Source organism: Lethenteron reissneri, chromosome 21, assembly GCF_015708825.2.
Source record: "Lethenteron reissneri isolate LAM-NWPU_2019-01 chromosome 21, ASM1570882v1, whole genome shotgun sequence".
Taxonomy (NCBI): domain Eukaryota; kingdom Metazoa; phylum Chordata; class Hyperoartia; order Petromyzontiformes; family Petromyzontidae; genus Lethenteron; species Lethenteron reissneri.
In genome coordinates, this window is record NC_083799.1 from 2,331,391 (window position 1) to 2,350,224 (window position 18,834).

Consider the following 18,834-nt stretch of genomic DNA (forward strand, 5'->3'; position numbering starts at 1 on the left):
GCCTTTTGCGAAGCCTCGCTTCATGTTGAATACTCGCGTTTGAAGAGGTGACGACCATCTTCTTGGTTCTTTCGGTAAAGTCACGTAGAAGGGAAGTAATAAAATAATACAAATAAAACATAATAAAACAATTATTTTTATTATTTTATTACTTCCCTTCTACGTGACTTTACCGAAAGAACCAAGAAGATGAATCCCTGCAGTCACGAAAGAAGCTTTAAATCGAAAGGTGACGACCACTAAGAAGTTGCGGCGATAGCCTCGGTTCGATGCATATGCTGCTGGATGGATGCTCATATCGCCGGATCGTGCGAGGTGGTGACGGCTTCGGGATGATTTTCCCTAGCACTGGGTTTACCATGGCCGAGGATGATGGTGATACTGAATAAATAATGTAATACGTGTGAGTATGCGCATACTTTAAACATACGTACGACAATAATGTCAGACGTGTGAGTATGCGCATACTTTAAATATACGTACATCTCGTTACTATTTGATCATCCTACATACACGCGCAGTGCATATGCTATTACACTGACATAAACCTATACATATTACAAAGTAGCTACACGCTATATACAAAACTAGTGCTCGCTCGGAACTCGAGAAAACCAACGATTAACTTGTGTCTGCCTACCGGCCATTCCTGTGTGACTGGAATGGCGAATAATGCGCTTTTTAACATTCGGCATTCCTAGCGTGCGCGCCTTTGCAACGCGATGATGACTGAGAGAGGAGTTTTCAACTCAGGCGAACATTTCAAGCTCTATTCGTGACATTGTTGTTGGCGTATGTTCATTTTGTGTCCGATTTCATTTTGCGAAAACGCACGAATGTTTCCGTTACCACCGTCAGTCAATGGAGCAAATCGCCCCGGACGTTTATAAACGCGCAACTCCCGTGACGAGAGAAGTGTTTGGGCCGTTTCGTTAAAATGTGAATCTGTGGTAAGTTGCTGAAATACCTTCAACGATATTTTCCCTTAGTTTTGAAAGTAAATACATTTGAGATGAGGGAACATGTCACTTCATGAATATTATGGAACTCGTAACTGGACTTACACGTGTTAATTGACGTCAATACGAAGGAACAATACAAAAGGATTCCCTTTTACGCATTTACAAACGACGCGTGCATCTCTCTTTCATTCGGTTGTAAAAGTAACGTTACAATTTATCAACAAGAGCACGCGTGACGGCGGTGCTAATATTGGCCACGTGTGAGTGTTCACAAAGCAAGCACAATTATTGCACACGCCATCACGTGCCAAAATAAGAAAAAAAGAGTGCATTTCGTTGATGTTGATTGACTTGGGGGTAACACTGCTCTGGTACGTTACTCGCACACACTCGAAGAGAACGGGTATCTTTTTCTCTAAAACAAATAATTATATCTTACAAAAATGTAACAAACCAACAACAGCAACAACACCACCATCGTCAGCTCATCGTCGTGAGACCAGAGGTCCTCACCGAAATCAGAGGCGACTGTCTCCGCCACTACTCCGGCTCGTAGTATTCGCCAAAGCAGGGGGCTGGATTTTCCTTGAGGCAGCTTTTGGCGAATTCTCTACCGCCACCCGACAATGTAGCAGCGGAGGGAGGAGCAAGGACAGGGGAGTCGGTATCCCGCTTGTGCTGCCCGGAAATGCCCTCTTCGACCTCGGTCGAGAGACGCCGCTTCTTGGCGGACACGTCCTCCACCGCCGCCGCGCCGGCACCGCCGCTCTCGAACACCCCGGAGTCGCCGGACTCGGCGGACTTGCTGGAGGGGGGGCTCTCCAGGAGCTTGTCTGGCCGCACCTCCTCGGGCACCCCCACCACCCCACCGATCTGCTGCAGCTCCTGGAACATGGATGTGCTGCTACTGCATGCGTCCGCGGAAAATCCAGCAGTCGAAGGCTGCTGCTGCTGATGCTGCTGATGATGATGATGTGGATGATGAGGTTGATGATACTGTTGCTGGAGGTGGTGCGGCATTCGCCCCCAGGACTTGCTCCAGTCGCTGGCCGTGCCCAAGGCGCCGTGTTCAGCGGCCGCGTAATAGCTCAGCGAGCACGAGGGGCTGGGCGGCAGCGCCATCGGTTTGAAGCCATAGGATAGGAGGGAGCCGGCTCCCGCGCCGCCTCCCGCGCCGCTGCCTCCGCCGCCTCCGCCGCCCACGGCGCCGCCGATGGCCCCCATGTCGGGCTCGAAGGGAGACTGCGGCAGTGTTCCCATGAGCCAGCGCTCGGCGCGTTCGCTGTCGTTGAAGGCTGCGGCCAACTTCGAGCCGTAGGACGGGGAGCCGAATCGCTCGGAGAGGAGGGAGCCGCTGTCGTAACGCGGCCCGAACAGCGAGTGCGGGCGCAAGGGGTCGTGTGGTGACGGGGTGAGGCGGTCCAGGTCCACGCCCGGGTAGATGCTGCACGCAGCCAAGGGTCGGAGTTAGAGTTAGTAGGGTCAGGGCTATTCTGATGGCTACAGCTGGGCATTATTAGAGGATGGTCAAATCACACGGAATCCACCAGATCTTGGAAGGTAAAATGGATAGTATTTGGATGGGCTACCACTCTGCATAACATGTGTTAAATGGCTGCGGGGATACGTTGACAGCAGAGGGCACAGTTTGGTTTCAGAAAGGTTGCATGGGGGTCAGACTGGGTAAATGATATGCAGACATAACACCCAGGTATCTAAATTGGATTATTACAAAAAAAAACACATAAATAACGAGATTCTGGTTAGCAAATTGGTTAAAGGTAGAGCAAGGTTGAACACGATAAGAACTTCATACCGCCGTATATAAATTGGTTTAAACGTGTACGAACTTGAGATGATGTACATGCAGACTTGACACATTCTAACGTAAATTGAAACAAATACTGTGCTAATCAGAGGTGCGGGTTAGGTATATAGTTTTCACACACCCATAACTATACTAATTAGTAACTTATAACATGATTTCAGATTAGAACTGCACAAATGTCACCGCAAGGTAACTAAACTACTGTCTCAAACAACACGGACTTGGAGTTGGTGTTGCGGCTGAAACTCAACAAAATTCACTTTAGACCATGAGCCCAGTCCAGATATCTCACTTGTTAGTAGCCCAGAGGTTGCATAAACGTAGCGGTTCCAATTTCTCTAAAATTTTTGCATCCGTCTGGAACGCTCTTCTTTCCCATATTCGGAAGCCATTGGAGCTATGCACTTTTAAATCTCGATTGAAGACTCATTTCTTCAGAACTGCTTTAAGTGTTCAGTTTGTTGTCCTTCCCCGGCGCCTCCGATTATCACGGTTGGCTATGTATTGTGCGAAAGAAGTTCAACATACCACGGTGAATTATGTGATAAAACAATGGAATGAGTGGGGTTATTAAATAAATACAAAATTACGACTAGAGTTTTGCTACGTTAGCTGCTATATGAAGAAAGTTAACATCTTATAAAATAGACTAATACATGATAGAGAGATGACTTAAAAAAAAAATTCTAAAAATACTCACTGCTGAAATATGAGTCAAGATTTCTAAATTTAAAATGAATACATGTTGGTGCAGGCTATTTCAGAAAAAAATGCGATTATAAATATGGGAAGCTTATATAATATAGGAATATCTTAGAATGCTGTGTATTATATTTAAAAACTATACATTCATGTACTTACGCTATGCTGATTTTATTACACATGTTTACATGAGCGGTAGTTTTCAAACTTATATTGGGATTGTTTTGTCATTGCAAAATTATATCATATACAGGATACTAATTCTACTTATAAAATGATGGATGATACACGCTAATAAATGTGCTCATAGATTATAATAATTTAGACTTCCATTTATGTATGTTGAACTTCTTTCTCACCGTACGCAGCACAACCGTGCTAATCGGTTGGTGCGAAAACGTGCTGCACGATATTCGCTAACGAGAAGAGGAACAATGACTCGGAGGCACGAAGAACCACAGGCAAGCGAGAAGCCAGCAACCAGGCCGTCAGCCAGGGCCACCACTCTTCCAAGCTCTGCCGTCCTATATGTATTAAGATATGCTCAACCAATTAAGAGTGTTCATACATACGAAGGGAGCGCCGGGCAAACAACCCACACATTGGACAATAAGGGGCTTAATTAGTATGCGCGTATCTTGATTTAGCTCCCGTGGAAGTGACGACCTTCACGAATGCAGTCATAAGGAAAACAGCAGTGATGCAGGTGCTGCACGTTCATCACTTACGAATCATAATTGTCCCGGAAGCCTTTGGCAAAGGGGTTATGATCTATCTTCAGCTGTGTGATCTAGAAACACACATACACACACGCGTTTGCGCGCGCACACACACACGCGCGTTGGTAACGTTATGACTTATACACTAAATTAATTATATGTGCATGTAAATACGAGAGCATGGGGCGTGTTCATTTCCTTCCCAGTGTATGTTTATATTGCCTATATCCCACGTTTCAGTGCAAGTCATGTAAAAGGGAATGGTGCTTGCCGTGTGAATGCAGCGTGTGTGTATGTACTAATGCATGCACATGCACAGCGGCGTCAATCCACTGCTGGATGAGAGGTCTCTCCACGCAGTTGTGGGTTGGGTCGTGGGATTTATTTCACTTTACTTCGGTTCTCTTTTATGCCCTGCAAAGTGACCACAGAGCCTATAACAACCTGTTAGGCATGGTGGTAGCACATCCAAGCATTAACGAGGCTCGACTTGCTTAGCTTCTGAGGTCTGTCGACCGTGACTTCGTTTGGGCGCAAATCGGGTCCAACCAGAAGTGTGCAAATAATCATCAACCGTGGTCAATCCACTGCTGGAGAATAATTTACATTTATTTGTAAGGCGCCTTTCAATAATATCTCAAGGCGCCTTGTAAGAATAATGAAAGGCCAAGAGAGACAGAGAAGCTAAATAGAATAAACTGACTTAATAACACATTCCTGTGGAGGGAGCTGGTAGGAACGTTGGGTTGCTGAGTCAATGGCCAGGGTCAACTGCGGCGTGGTGTATTCCGGAAATTTGACCGACTGTGAGGGCGGACACAAGCCGGCGTGAGTAGGTTAAACGTTGGGTTTTATAAGAGCACCACGGTGTGACCAGCCCCTCCCCACCCAGCCCCACCCCTCCCTCCCACTCCCCACCCAGCACCACCCTCCCCACCCAGCCCCTCCCCACCCAGCCCCTCCCCACCCTCCCCTCTCCACCCAGCCCCACCCCTCCCATTTTTGGATTCACGACGGACGGACACAATAATCCCCATGTGGGCTGGTGGAACCAGGTGGTTCCTACCAGTATGAGTTATAAGACGAGACTTAAAAGTATCCACATTATCGGAAAAACGATTTTCCACCGGTAGAGAATTCCACAACCGTGGTGCGGACACAGCAAATCCCAGGAACGCAGCTGGGATCGAGGTACGCACAGAAGGGCGGAGTCTGCAGATCTTAACGACCTTGAGGGGGTGCACGGATAAATTAACTTATGAATATATGGTGGTAGTGCCAGCCCATGCGAGGCTTTAAAAACAAGTAGAAGGCAGTTCAACTCTACTCGTTTCAACGACGGTAGCCAGTGCAATGATAAGAGAACCGGGGAAATGTGATCACGTAATGGGGTTTGGGTGAGCACCCTAACTGCCGTATTCTGAACAATATGTAGTCTACCAAGGACCTTATTTGAAACACCAACCAGCAAGGCATTGCAGTCATCGATTCGCGAGAGAAAAAGTGCATGTGCAGTGCCATCGGGGATGTCACTGTGCCGGCCCAGAAGGGTGGTGCCGTTCGATGTTCCTACATCGTGGACAGCGCCGTGTGGGTGGCTGTGTGTGACACCAGCCCTAGCGGGGACAGCGCCGTGTGGGTGGCTGTGTGTGACACCAGCCCTAGCGTGGACAGCGCCGTGTGGGTGGCTGTGTGTGACACCAGCCCTAGCGGGGACAGCGCCGTGTGGGTGGCTGTGTGTGACACCAGCCCTAGCGTGGACAGCGCCGTGTGGGTGGCTGTGTGTGACACCAGCCCTAGCGTGGACAGCGCCGTGTGGGTGGCTGTGTGTAACACCAGCCCTAGTGGGGACAGCGCCGTGTGGGTGGCTGTGTGTGACACCAGCCCTAGCGGGGACAGCGCAGTGTGGGTGGCTGTGTGTGACACCAGCCCTAGCGTGGACAGCGCCGTGTGGGTGGCTGTGTGTGACACCAGCCCTAGCGTGGACAGCGCCGTGTGGGTGGCTGTGTGTAACACCAGCCCTAGTGGGGACAGCGCCGTGTGGGTGGCTGTGTGTGGCACCAGCCCTAGCGTGGACAGCGCCGTGTGGGTGGCTGTGTGTGACACCAGCCCTAGCGTGGACAGCGCCGTGTGGGTGGCTGTGTGTGACACCAGCCCTAGTGGGGACAGCGCCGTGTGGGTGGCTGTGTGTGACACCAGCCCTAGTGGGGACAGCGCCGTGTGGGTGGCTGTGTGTGACACCAGCCCTAGCGGGGACAGCGCCGTGTGGGTGGCTGTGTGTGACACCAGCCCTAGCGTGGACAGCGCCGTGTGGGTGGCTGTGTGTGACACCAGCTCTAGCATGGACAGCGCCGTGTGGGTGGCTGTGTGTGACACCAGCCCTAGCGTGGACAGCGCCGTGTGGGTGGCTGTGTGTGACACCAGCCCTAGCGTGGACAGCGCCGTGTGGGTGGCTGTGTGTGACACCAGCCCTAGTGGGGACAGCGCCGTGTGGGTGGCTGTGTGTGACACAGCCCTAGCGTGGACAGCGCCGTGTGGGTGGCTGTGTGTGACACCAGCCCTAGTGGGGACAGCGCCGTGTGGGTGGCTGTGTGTGACACCAGCCCTAGCGTGGACAGCGCCGTGTGGGTGGCTGTGTGTGACACCAGCCCTAGCGTGGACAGCGTCGTGTGGGTGGCTGTGTGTGACACCAGCCCTAGTGGGGACAGCGCCGTGTGGGTGGCTGTGTGTGACAAAGCCCTAGCGTGGACAGCACCGTGTGGGTGGCTGTGTGTGACACCAGCCCTAGTGGGGACAGCGCCGTGTGGGTGGCTGTGTGTGACACAGCCCTAGCGTGGACAGCACCGTGTGGGTGGCTGTGTGTGACACCAGCCCTAGTGGGGACAGCGCCGTGTGGGTGGCTGTGTGACACCAGCCCTAGTGGGGACAGCGCCGTGTGGGTGGCTGTGTGTGACACCAGCCCTAGTGGGGACAGCGCCGTGTGGGTGGCTGTGTGTGACACCAGCCCTAGCGTGGACAGCGCCGTGTGGGTGGCTGTGTGTGACACAGCCCTAGCGTGGACAGCACCGTGTGGGTGGCTGTGTGTGACACCAGCCCTAGCGTGGACAGCGCCGTGTGGGTGGCTGTGTGTAACACAGCCCTAGCGTGGACAGCACCGTGTGGGTGGCTGTGTGTGACACCAGCCCTAGCGTGGACAGCGCCGTGTGGGTGGCTGTGTGTGACACCAGCCCTAGTGGGGACAGCGCCGTGTGGGTGGCTGTGTGTGGACACCAGCCCTAGCGTGGACAGCGCCGTGTGGGTGGCTGTGTGTGACACCAGCCCTAGCGTGGACAGCGCCGTGTGGGTGGCTGTGTGTGACACCAGCCCTAGTGGGGACAGCGCCGTGTGGGTGGCTGTGTGTGACACCAGCCCTAGCGGGGACAGCGCCGTGTGGGTGGCTGTGTGTGACACCAGCCCTAGCGTGGACAGCGCCGTGTGGGTGGCTGTGTGTGACACCAGCCCTAGTGGGACAGCGCCGTGTGGGTGGCTGTGTGTGACACCAGCCCTAGCGTGGACAGCGCCGTGTGGGTGGCTGTGTGTGACACCAGCCCTACGTGGGACAGCGCCGTGTGGGGTGGATGTGTGGACACCAGCCCTAGCGTGGACAGCGCCGTGTGGGTGGCTGTGTGTGACACCAGCCCTAGTAGGGACAGCGCCGTGTGGGTGGCTGTGTGTGACACCAGCCCTAGTGGGGACAGCGCCGTGTGGGGTGGCTGTGTGTGACACCAGCCCAGAGTGGGACAGCGCCGTGTGGGTGGCTGTGTGTGCACCAGCCCTAGCGTGGACAGCGCCGTGTGGGTGGCTGTGTGTAACACAGCCCTAGCGTGGACAGCACCGTGTGGGTGGCTGTGTGTGACACCAGCCCTAGCGTGGACAGCGCCGTGTGGGTGGCTGTGTGTGACACCAGCCCTAGTGGGGACAGCACCGTGTGGGTGGCTGTGTGTGACACCAGCCCTAGCGTGGACAGCGCCGTGTGGGTGGCTTGTGTGACCCAGCCCTAGCGTGGACAGCGCCGTGTGGGTGGCTGTGTGTAACACAGCCCTAGCGTGGACAGCACCGTGTGGGTGGCTGTGTGTGACACCAGCCCTAGCGTGGACAGCGCCGTGTGGGTGGCTGTGTGTGACACCAGCCCTAGCGTGGACAGCGCCGTGTGGGTGGCTGTGTGTGACACCAGCCCTAGCGTGGACAGCGCCGTGTGGGTGGCTGTGTGTGACACCAGCCCTAGCGTGGACAGCGCCGTGTGGGTGGCTATGTGTGACACCAGCCCTAGTGGGGACAGCGCCGTGTGGGTGGCTGTGTGTGACACCAGCCCTAGCGTGGACAGCGCCGTGTGGGTGGCTGTGTGTGACACCAGCCCTAGCGTGGACAGCGCCGTGTGGGTGGCTGTGTGTGACACCAGCCCTAGCGTGGACAGCGCCGTGTGGGTGGCTGTGTGTGACACCAGCCCTAGCGTGGACAGCGCCGTGTGGGTGGCTGTGTGTGACACCAGCCCTAGCGTGGACAGCGCCGTGTGGGTGGCTGTGTGTGACACCAGCCTAGCTGGGACAGCACCGTGTGGGTGGCTGTGTGTGACACCAGCCCTAGTGGGACAGCGCCGTGTGGGTGGCTGTGTGTGACACCAGCCCTAGCGTGGACAGCGCCGTGTGGGTGGCTGTGTGTGACACCAGCCCTAGCGTGGACAGCGCCGTGTGGGTGGCTGTGTGTGACACCAGCCCTAGCGTGGACAGCGCCGTGTGGGTGGCTGTGTGTGACACCAGCCCTAGCGTGGACAGCGCCGTGTGGGTGGCTGTGTGTGACACCAGCCCTAGCGTGGACAGCGCCGTGTGGGTGGCTATGTGTGACACCAGCCCTAGCGGGGACAGCGCCGTGTGGGTGGCTGTGTGTGACACCAGCCCTAGCGTGGACAGCGCCGTGTGGGTGGCTGTGTGTGACACCAGCCCTAGCGTGGACAGCGCCGTGTGGGTGGCTGTGTGTGACACCAGCCCTAGCGTGGACAGCAGCCGTGTGGGTGGCTGTGTGTGACACCAGCCCTAGCGTGGACAGCGCCGTGTGGGTGGCTATGTGTGACACCAGCCCTAGCGGGACAGCGCCGTGTGGGGGGCTGTGTGTGACACCAGCCCTAGCGTGGACAGCGCCGTGTGGGTGGCTGTGTGTGACACCAGCCCTAGCGTGGACAGCGCCGTGTGGGTGGCTGTGTGTGACACCAGCCCTAGCGTGGACAGCGCCGTGTGGGTGGCTGTGTGTAACACAGCCCTAGCGTGGACAGCACCGTGTGGGTGGCTGTGTGTGACACCAGCCCTAGCGTGGACAGCGCCGTGTGGGTGGCTATGTGTGACACCAGCCCTAGCTGTGGACAGCGCCGTGTGGGTGGCTGTGTGTGACACCAGCCCTAGCGTGGACAGCGCCGTGTGGGTGGCTGTGTGTGACACCAGCCCTAGCGTGGACAGCGCCGTGTGGGTGGCTGTGTGTGACACCAGCCCTAGCGTGGACAGCGCCGTGTGGGTGGCTGTGTGTGACACCAGCCCTAGCGTGGGACAGCGCCGTGTGGGTGGCTGTGTGTGACACCAGCCCTAGCGTGGACAGCGCCGTGTGGGTGGCTGTGTGTGACACCAGCCCTAGCGTGGACAGCGCCGTGTGGGTGGCTGTGTGTGACACCAGCCCTAGCGTGGACAGCGCCGTGTGGGTGGCTGTGTGTGACACCAGCCCTAGCGTGGACAGCGCCGTGTGGGTGGCTGTGTGTGACACAGCCCTAGCGTGGACAGCGCCGTGTGGGTGGCTGTGTGTGACACCAGCCCTAGCGTGGACAGCGCCGTGTGGGTGGCTGTGTGTGACACAGCCCTAGCGTGGACAGCGCCGTGTGGGTGGCTGTGTGTGACACCAGCCCTAGCGTGGACAGCGCCGTGTGGGTGGCTGTGTGTGACACCAGCCCTAGCGTGGACAGCGCCGTGTGGGTGGCTGTGTGTGACACCAGCCCTAGTGGGGACAGCGCCGTGTGGGTGGCTGTGTGTGACACAGCCCTAGCGTGGACAGCACCGTGTGGGTGGCTGTGTGTGGACACCAGCCCTAGGTGGGACAGCACCGTGTGGGTGGCTGTGTGTGACACCAGCCCTAGCGTGGACAGCACCGTGTGGGTGGCTGTGTGTGGCACCAGCCCTAGTGGGGACAGCACCGTGTGGGTGGCTGTGTGTGACACCAGCCCTAGCGTGGACAGCACCGTGTGGGTGGCTGTGTGTGACACCAGCCCTAGCGTGGACAGCACCGTGTGGGTGGCTGTGTGTGGCACCAGCCCTAGCGTGGACAGCACCGTGTGGGTGGCTGTGTGTGACACCAGCCCTAGCGTGGACAGCACCGTGTGGGTGGCTGTGTGTGGACAGCACCGTGTGGGTGGCTGTGTGTGCACCAGCCCGAGCGTGGACAGCACCGTGTGGGTGGCTGTGTGTGACACAGCCCGAGCGTGGACAGCACCGTGTGGGTGGCTGTGTGTGGCACCAGCCCTAGCGTGGACAGCACCGTGTGGGTGGCTGTGTGTGACACAGCCCTAGCGTGGACAGCACCGTGTGGGTGGCTGTGTGTGACACAGCCCGAGCGTGGACAGCACCGTGTGGGTGGCTGTGTGTGACACCAGCCCTAGCGTGGACAGCGCCGTGTGGGTGGCTGTGTGTGACACAGCCCTAGCGTGGACAGCGCCGTGTGGGTGGCTGTGTGTGACACAGCCCTAGTGGGGACAGCGCCGTGTGGGTGGCTGTGTGTGACACAGCCCTAGCGTGGACAGCGCCGTGTGGGTGGCTGTGTGTGACACAGCCCGAGCGTGGACAGCGCCGTGTGGGTGGCTATGTGTGACACCAGCCCTAGCGTGGACAGCACCGTGTGGGTGGCTGTGTGTGACACCAGCCCTAGCGTGGACAGCACCGTGTGGGTGGCTGTGTGTGGCACCAGCCCTAGTGGGGACAGCACCGTGTGGGTGGCTGTGTGTGACACAGCCCTAGCGTGGACAGCACCGTGTGGGTGGCTGTGTGTGGCACCAGCCCTAGTGGGGACAGCACCGTGTGGGTGGCTGTGTGTGACACCAGCCCTAGCGTGGACAGCACCGTGTGGGTGGCTGTGTGTGGCACCAGCCCTAGTGGGAACAGCACCGTGTGGGTGGCTGTGTGTGACACAGCCCTAGCGTGGACAGCACCGTGTGGGTGGCTGTGTGTGGCACCAGCCCGAGCGTGGACAGCACCGTGTGGGTGGCTGTGTGTGGCACCAGCCCTAGCGTGGACAGCACCGTGTGGGTGGCTGTGTGTGGCACCAGCCCGAGCGTGGACAGCACCGTGTGGGTGGCTGTGTGTGACACAGCCCGAGCGTGGACAGCACCGTGTGGGTGGCTGTGTGTGGCACCAGCCCTAGCGTGGACAGCACCGTGTGGGTGGCTGTGTGTGACACAGCCCGAGCGTGGACAGCACCGTGTGGGTGGCTGTGTGTGGCACCAGCCCGAGCGTGGACAGCACCGTGTGGGTGGCTGTGTGTGACACAGCCCTAGTGGGGACAGCACCGTGTGGGTGGCTGTGTGTGACACAGCCCTAGTGGGGACAGCACCGTGTGGGTGGCTGTGTGTGGCACCAGCCCTAGCGTGGACAGCACCGTGTGGGTGGCTGTGTGTGGCACCAGCCCGAGCGTGGACAGCACCGTGTGGGTGGCTGTGTGTGACACAGCCCGAGCGTGGACAGCACCGTGTGGGTGGCTGTGTGTGGCACCAGCCCTAGCGGGGCTTGGCGAGCACTGGGACAATGCGGGCACCACGCACAGCGTGTGGTGGGGGCTCCCCGGAGGGGGAGGGGGTGAGCGTCAGCCCAGGGGCAGGGTTGCCCCGGGCCTTGGCACTCTGGTTGACCCCGTAGACACGTGGTCCAGAGTGTCCACACAAGGGGCCCCAGGTGGGGGGGCTAGTGGGTGATCACGTGTCCGGGGAGAGCTCTTGAGAAGGATCTAGAAGGAACGAGAATGTTCGGGAAGGTGGGCGGGTCCGAGGGCGGAGCGGCCCCGACCAGAGAGGGATATAAGGCGGGTCCCTGAGAGGGACCGGGGTCGCTGCATTCTACAAGCTGGAAGCTCTACATCTACAAGCTGGATGCTCTATGTCTACAAGCTGGAAGATCAACATCTACAAGCTGGAAGCTCAACATCTACAAGCTGGAAGATCAACATCTACAAGCTGGAAGATCAACATCTACAAGCTGGAAGCTCAACATCTACAAGCTGGAAGCTCAACATCTACAAGCTGGAAGCTCAACATCTACAAGCTGGAAGCTCAACATCTACAAGCTGGAAGCTCAACATCTACAAGCTGGAAGCTCAACATCTACAAGCTGGAATCTCAACATCTACAAGCGGGAAGCTCAACATCTACAAGCGGGAAGCTCAACATCTACAAGCTGGAAGCTCAACATCTACAAGCTGGAAGCTCAACATCTACAAGCTGGAAGCTCTACGTCTCAAGCTGAAGCTTGAGGCAACCACGTGATCAGAGACCCGAGTGAGGGATCGACCCTTCGTAGCAGTTACTCGCTGTAGTCTGGCAAAGGGGCAGTTACCCCCTTGTGTTACGGTGTTACAAATAAAAATGTTGCCTCTAAAAGGAACAACGTCTGCGACTCAGTTAGACTCACTACAATGGACTGGCCTCTGATAATCAGCCGGTATAAGGATCTTGTGCAGTCGAACAATGTTTCTGAGGTTTTCACAACCTAATTAACATGAGCTTCGAAGAAAAGGGACGGATCGAATATTACCCAAAGATTACTAATCTCATGCTTCATGTAGACGTTATGGTCATCAATAATTAGGCTGAAAAGTCCCAGTTTTTTAATTGTTGGTAAGAGCCGACTAGGAGAAGTTCGGTCTAATTTTCATTTAGCTGGGGAAATGTGTCTGCATCCATAATTTGACTTATTAATGACGAGGATGAAGTCCTCTCCCATAGAAGTTGCCATCACTCGCTATTCTGCGATGTAATAATCCACGTAGCATCTGATCACGTGCTGATTTAACCACTCAACCTCCTCTGTGGGAGTGATCTCGGACGCGTTCGTTGCAAGAGGACGTTATATAGCCTGCTGTAAGGCGACGGCTGCTCATATGCGTGCAATAGTGACAATACCATTCGTATCTGCCGAAGGCGTGACCTTAAAGCCAGGTGTAGGAATCACACACACGGAACCGATGGGAGTCTCAGAGATGAGGGGGTTACCCCAAACCTCTTCCACTCATCAGGGAATAACTAGGACCCCCTCCCACCCGTCGCCCACACTTCAGATGGGGAAGACTGCGCATCTCTGTATACACTCTTTAAACATCCCACCCACCCAGACCCCTCCAACATTCTCTCATTAGGAGTAAAACCATCACGCCTACTCCTCGCCTGTCACTTTTGGGGCAACCCTAATATATTGAAGAAACGGCCGCTACCAATCACGCCGCTCGGGTGATTTGTCCCTTACGTGATGGTGATGGAGAGATTAGCAGGTGTTTGCCAAAAGATCTGCCCAATTTTATTGCAGCTGCAAAAGTGCTATTTAATGCTGGCAGCTGGACGTTTTGGATATTTATCAGGCATGTGCTGAACAACCGTTGTAAAATTATGAATTCTGGATTACAATCTGGCTTTGGAACTCTTAAACATAATCATCCGCGCGTGTATTCGAGAATGCAGTGACCAATATGCTGGCCTTGCCGATGCTTTCATCGCCGTGACTGTTAAGTCTGTTTTAGACGCTGGTCCACGACTGAAGGCGCGATGAATGTAATATACAACCCCTTGTCGACTCCCTGATGGATGAAGGACTCCCCATGACGTGCCATTCATGCTGGTTTTAATACCCATACTTCACCATGTTTTTTAAAAAATAGAACATTAATTTCTATAGAAATCAGTTTTTGTGTTTAGTTTGTTGTCCTTTCTTTGCACCTCTGATTAGTGCGGTTGGCTACGTACGGTACAAAAGAGGTTCAATATACATACGTACAATGCGGAGTTGGTGAAGGGAGCGGCCTGGAATCTATGCAGGTATTGTTTGCCACTGATGTTCACTGTCGTCGGTAATCGAACTCGGGGCGCCGGATTTAGAGCGCAATGTGCTAACCACTGCGCCACCGCTCCACTAACCACGGCGTCACAGTCTGCAGTTATCTTATGCACCGGACCCCCTACGACGACTGAATGAATCTTCGTAATTGATTTCGCGAATTTCCAATGATTCTGTATTTTGGCTGCGAAGGATGGACTCCGTGTTAATTTACGCGCAATTCACTAGGCTCTGCACTTTATTAAGTGGGGTTTTAATGATTACAGTTGTCAGAGTACGACTGTGCTGGCAGCCGCGGCGATTGACTCGGACGCTCTTTATCAGAGGTGCTTGGGATTGCGAGGATATGTGCCGCAAGGCAGCGCAGGTTCAGTGTTTTTCTGTGACGTGTACCTCGTGGAGGTGTTTTCTGTACAGATGACAGCAGAGTGAACACGAAGCACATATTGTATTTTTATTTCAGATCATTGTCAATCCGCTTCAGGATGGAGGCCTTTCCCTCCCCACGTCGTGTGGGTAATGTGGGTTGTTTGACCGTACTTCTGTCCGCTGCTCAAGTGAGGAGTGGTTCAGACATCAATCGCCACTGATGTTAGAAGTGGCCTGGAACCGAACATAGGCTGGCCGGTTTAGTAGGCTAACCACTGCGCCACCGCTCCTCCTCACGCATTCATTGCCGTTCCTCAAATTCCCATTGGCACGTGAAAGTTACGGCGTCGCGTGTGCGTTGAGGCCGAGTCGTGGTCGACTCAGTCTATAGTCATGAAATTAGTTACCCGTTTCGTGTGTCCAAATATTTTCTACAAAGGAGACAAAGACGGGACGGGCGTGGTTCCGACCACACCCGTCAGTCTGTATTTCCACCGGAGGGGATATTTGTGGGGTTCTTTGTGTTAACACAGTTCCAGAGCCCTGCTCCAAAAGCCCCGACTACGTCCAGTGGGCCAGCAACAAACAGCTGCGTGTCAAACAAAATATTTGTACGGCTTAAGGGCTGCAGGAAAGTGTTAAGGTGTGCAGACCGTTCGATAAATGCTGCATGCTGATAAACCGGGCGAATGGCCATGTTAATGGAGTAAACGATGTCCGTGTAGACGGTAGCACAGCAAGTAGGCCGCTTATTTATCCCTAGAACTGATAGTCTTTTTGTTCCGGGCGATCAGAGGCGAAATGCTCATAAAGGAATCGGACAATGTACTACGCTACTTGAGTTAAGAAGATTTAGGAGCGCGGCATTAGCATACTAAAACACGGACACTGTTTCATGGTCTTCCCAATATGTAATGTGTAATTTACGGAAATGGAGGGGTGGGGTAATCATCTGTCTGGGCTCAAGTGAATATTTCGACTCGGTTTGTTACGTGTGTATGTGTGGAGCGGTGGCGCAGCGGTTAGCGCGTGTTAGTATGGGTCAGGCGACTGGTGATGTGGCGGTTAACGCGCTGCGCTTGGAACCCAGTGAGCCGAGCTCGATTATCTGAACCGGTCTTGACGATTATCTGAAACGGTCTTGGGCCTCCTCGCGGTCAATTTAGCCTCAAATGAGTGCCTGGTGCGATGTGTAACCATCGCCACCGGGGAGACAAAGGCGTCCGGGTGTTGGTGTTGAACACCCACCCCGTTGTGCGCCGTACCGGCCATCGTAGGCGCTCGCTAACAGAGATTGCAGCCTGTGAAAAAACGCTGTTTTGACCTCTGTACCGGGCTCTTGATTAATTAAATATATAGTCTGCTTTGCAATACGGTGGGGGGGGAGGTGGTGGGCTGCGGTGTCGTCGTGTCAGGCGATGCGGGTCCTCACGTCCGTGTTCTGGTAGGCGGTGACAGCGATGAACTGTGTCTCGGGGAAGGTGAAGGTCTGGGCTCGCGCCGCTTGTGCCACGGCCTCCTCCACGCCCTCCTCGCTCACCTCCACGACGTGCAGCCGCGGCTGGTACTTGTGCAGCGACTGCAGCACGATCATCTGCGGACCGATGAAATCGTGAACCAGAGTATACAACCGATTGTTCGATTTCAGTGCGCTGTATACAATGTCATTCACAAAGGAACAGTGGTGCAGAGTTTAGTCCACTGCGCTGTGAACGGGGCCACCTGAGTTTAATTCAGGGCCACGGCTAACACCAGTGGAGCGTGAGCTGGTTCACGCCACATTATAATTCCGGACGGACCAGCGTGGTGAAGTATGCTTAATCAACCTCCATGACTGTCATCGCCCAGGCTTTCATCAAGCCGTGGGCTTTCTTGAAAGTGGAGTTTTGTGAAAATGTATTCCGTACAGTTTGTTTTATCTTAACTGACTCAGAATGAAAGGTCATCATCGAGTATCGTTCATTCACAGTGTCTATAAACGAATGATACATATATACACACACGTGCACAGGGGTGTGCACAAGCAAAATCGAAGTCCAATGTAGTCCTTAATATAACTAACTAGACGAGGGCCCATTGAAGCTAAACGTTCATATTTATTTTAAGGGAGATCTGAGTTAGAAATAAGTCCATTCTCAAATAAAAACACAGTGTACACACAGCAGTCCTTCCGGATTACGACGCGAGGACGTGTTTGTGAGCGTGCACTCTGTTGGAACGCGATTTCCGACACGGATATCTCTTATATTATTCATGGCCCAGCAGTTAGCGAACTGCGCTACGAACACCAGAGACCTTTGTTCAATTTTCGACCACGGCTAACATCAGTGGCGAGTGTTATCTGGAAATCTCATGGGCTCCTCTTCACAAATTCGCGCTTATCAGCGTTGTGAAGTCAATAAAAAAATTAACCCGTAAAAACAAAGTTTTTCACTATAAATCCTTTATATGCGTGGCGGCTAGAGTCCTCTCGTCCTCTGGCTTGAGATGGCTGCCACCTATGGGTCAAATGATTGCATTGCACCATTAAGCAATTGGTAATTAAATATATTATTTTTGTCCTAAAATGTGTACAATTTTGGAAAAAAAATTCACGAACATTAATTGTCACGCACAACGAGTCTGTGTGGAAAATGTCAGCTTGATTGGATCACGGGAAGTGGGTTAAAAAACGACCGAAAGATTTTCACGGTCCTAAGCAAGCAAGCGAACTTAATATAAAGGATTAAAAAAAACTCCTATGCCAAACACGACATAGAGGGAGGCCTTCATCCAGCAGTGGATTGACAAAGGGGTGAAAATGTATCATAATTTGTATGATTATTTTATATATAAGGAACCATTATTCACTTTCATTTATGTCCATTCAAAATTGCTCGTGTTATATATTCTATTTAAGTAGTCGCCATTGCCGTGGCTTGGACGAGGAGGTGACGAATGCGTCCGTTCAACACGGATAACTAAACTATTTAAACGTTAAACTTTATTTTTAACAGGTAAGGCATACTGAGCTGTATAGCTCTTTGTCTGTAGCGACCTGGCCATAAATGATAGCTCAACAAAGTGGCTTATCCCAAGGACATTTCTAGCAGCCAAATACTCTAAAAGTGCGTGTCTAAATGTGGAGGGGAAAACCAGAGGACCTGGTGAAAAATTCACGCGACCACGGAGAGAACATGCAAACTCCAAATATACAGGCATCAGGGTTGGCGATCGAACCAACGATCTCCTGTATACCAGGCGAAGGTATTTAACGTCTCGCCACCTTGGCGCCCTAAATAATGTAAACGAGGGATGATGAATGAGCTGCAAAGCAATGGCATGCACGCTGTAGAGATTGTCCAGTTAGACAGCAGTTAAAATGAATGGCCGGTCGACTATGATCGTCACGTGTTGAAGTGAACGATAACAGATTCGCAACATCATGTGCGATGGTGGTGCTTAATTTCACTGAACAGCGTGGAATCTCAATTGGAAGGGGAGGGAGCGCACACGACTGGGATTGTCTCATCATGGCCTGTGGATATCAACGAGTGGATACAGTTCAAGCCGGAGTGGGTCCTAGTGGAGACCAGCGTGGGGGAGGTGCTCATCTCCGCGGGCGCTCCTGAGCCAATTTAAGGACATTACGCATTCCCACGGGCGCGGGTAAGACTATCCGTAGAACAGCCATTGTCTACTCAAAATTGATGTTAGACTGGATACGACCCATGTCTAAGCCCGAAATAGAGCATTGCCTAAATGCACAGCCTTAAATCCAGCAATTAGTCCACTGATGGATAGAGGCCTTCCTCCCGCGACATTGGAGCCGTTTTTGCACAGATACGTCATGACGCTCATCGATGCGGGTTGATTAGCAGTGATCTAGAAATCGAACGCAGATTATGGGGGTTCATAGCGCAGTGGGAGAGACCCACCGCGCCCACTGCGCTCTGCAACCGGTGTTGTTTGGAGAGGTGCGCGTGGTGCGCATGCTGCTATCCGGGGGCGGCACCTGCGCCGTGTTGTTGGTACCGCCTTTGTTGTTGGTGAGCTTCAGCTTGCCGAAGGAGATCTCCTGGCGCATCCAGTGAGCGCCCGAGTTGGGCGAGTCCGCGTGCACGTAGGCGCGGTTACCTGCGCCCACGAGACGCGCCGAGAGTCAAGAGGCG

At 54.0% G+C, this 18,834-nt stretch overlaps 1 protein-coding gene across 1 annotated transcript in view; it reads right to left on the reverse strand.

The window, feature by feature from the left end:
• Positions 1–201: 201 nt before the first annotated feature.
• LOC133345037 (T-box brain protein 1-like) overlaps positions 202–18,834 on the reverse strand; it is a 36,142-nt gene continuing 17,509 nt past the window's right edge. The window contains exons 3-6 of the mRNA XM_061555417.1: positions 18,678–18,799; positions 16,116–16,277; positions 4,221–4,282; positions 202–2,406 (exon numbers count right to left, since the gene is read on the reverse strand). Of these exons, the coding sequence (XP_061411401.1) occupies positions 1,503–2,406; positions 4,221–4,282; positions 16,116–16,277; positions 18,678–18,799 (1,250 nt within the window). The 3' untranslated portion in view covers positions 202–1,502. The remainder of the gene's footprint in view (positions 2,407–4,220; positions 4,283–16,115; positions 16,278–18,677; positions 18,800–18,834) is intronic.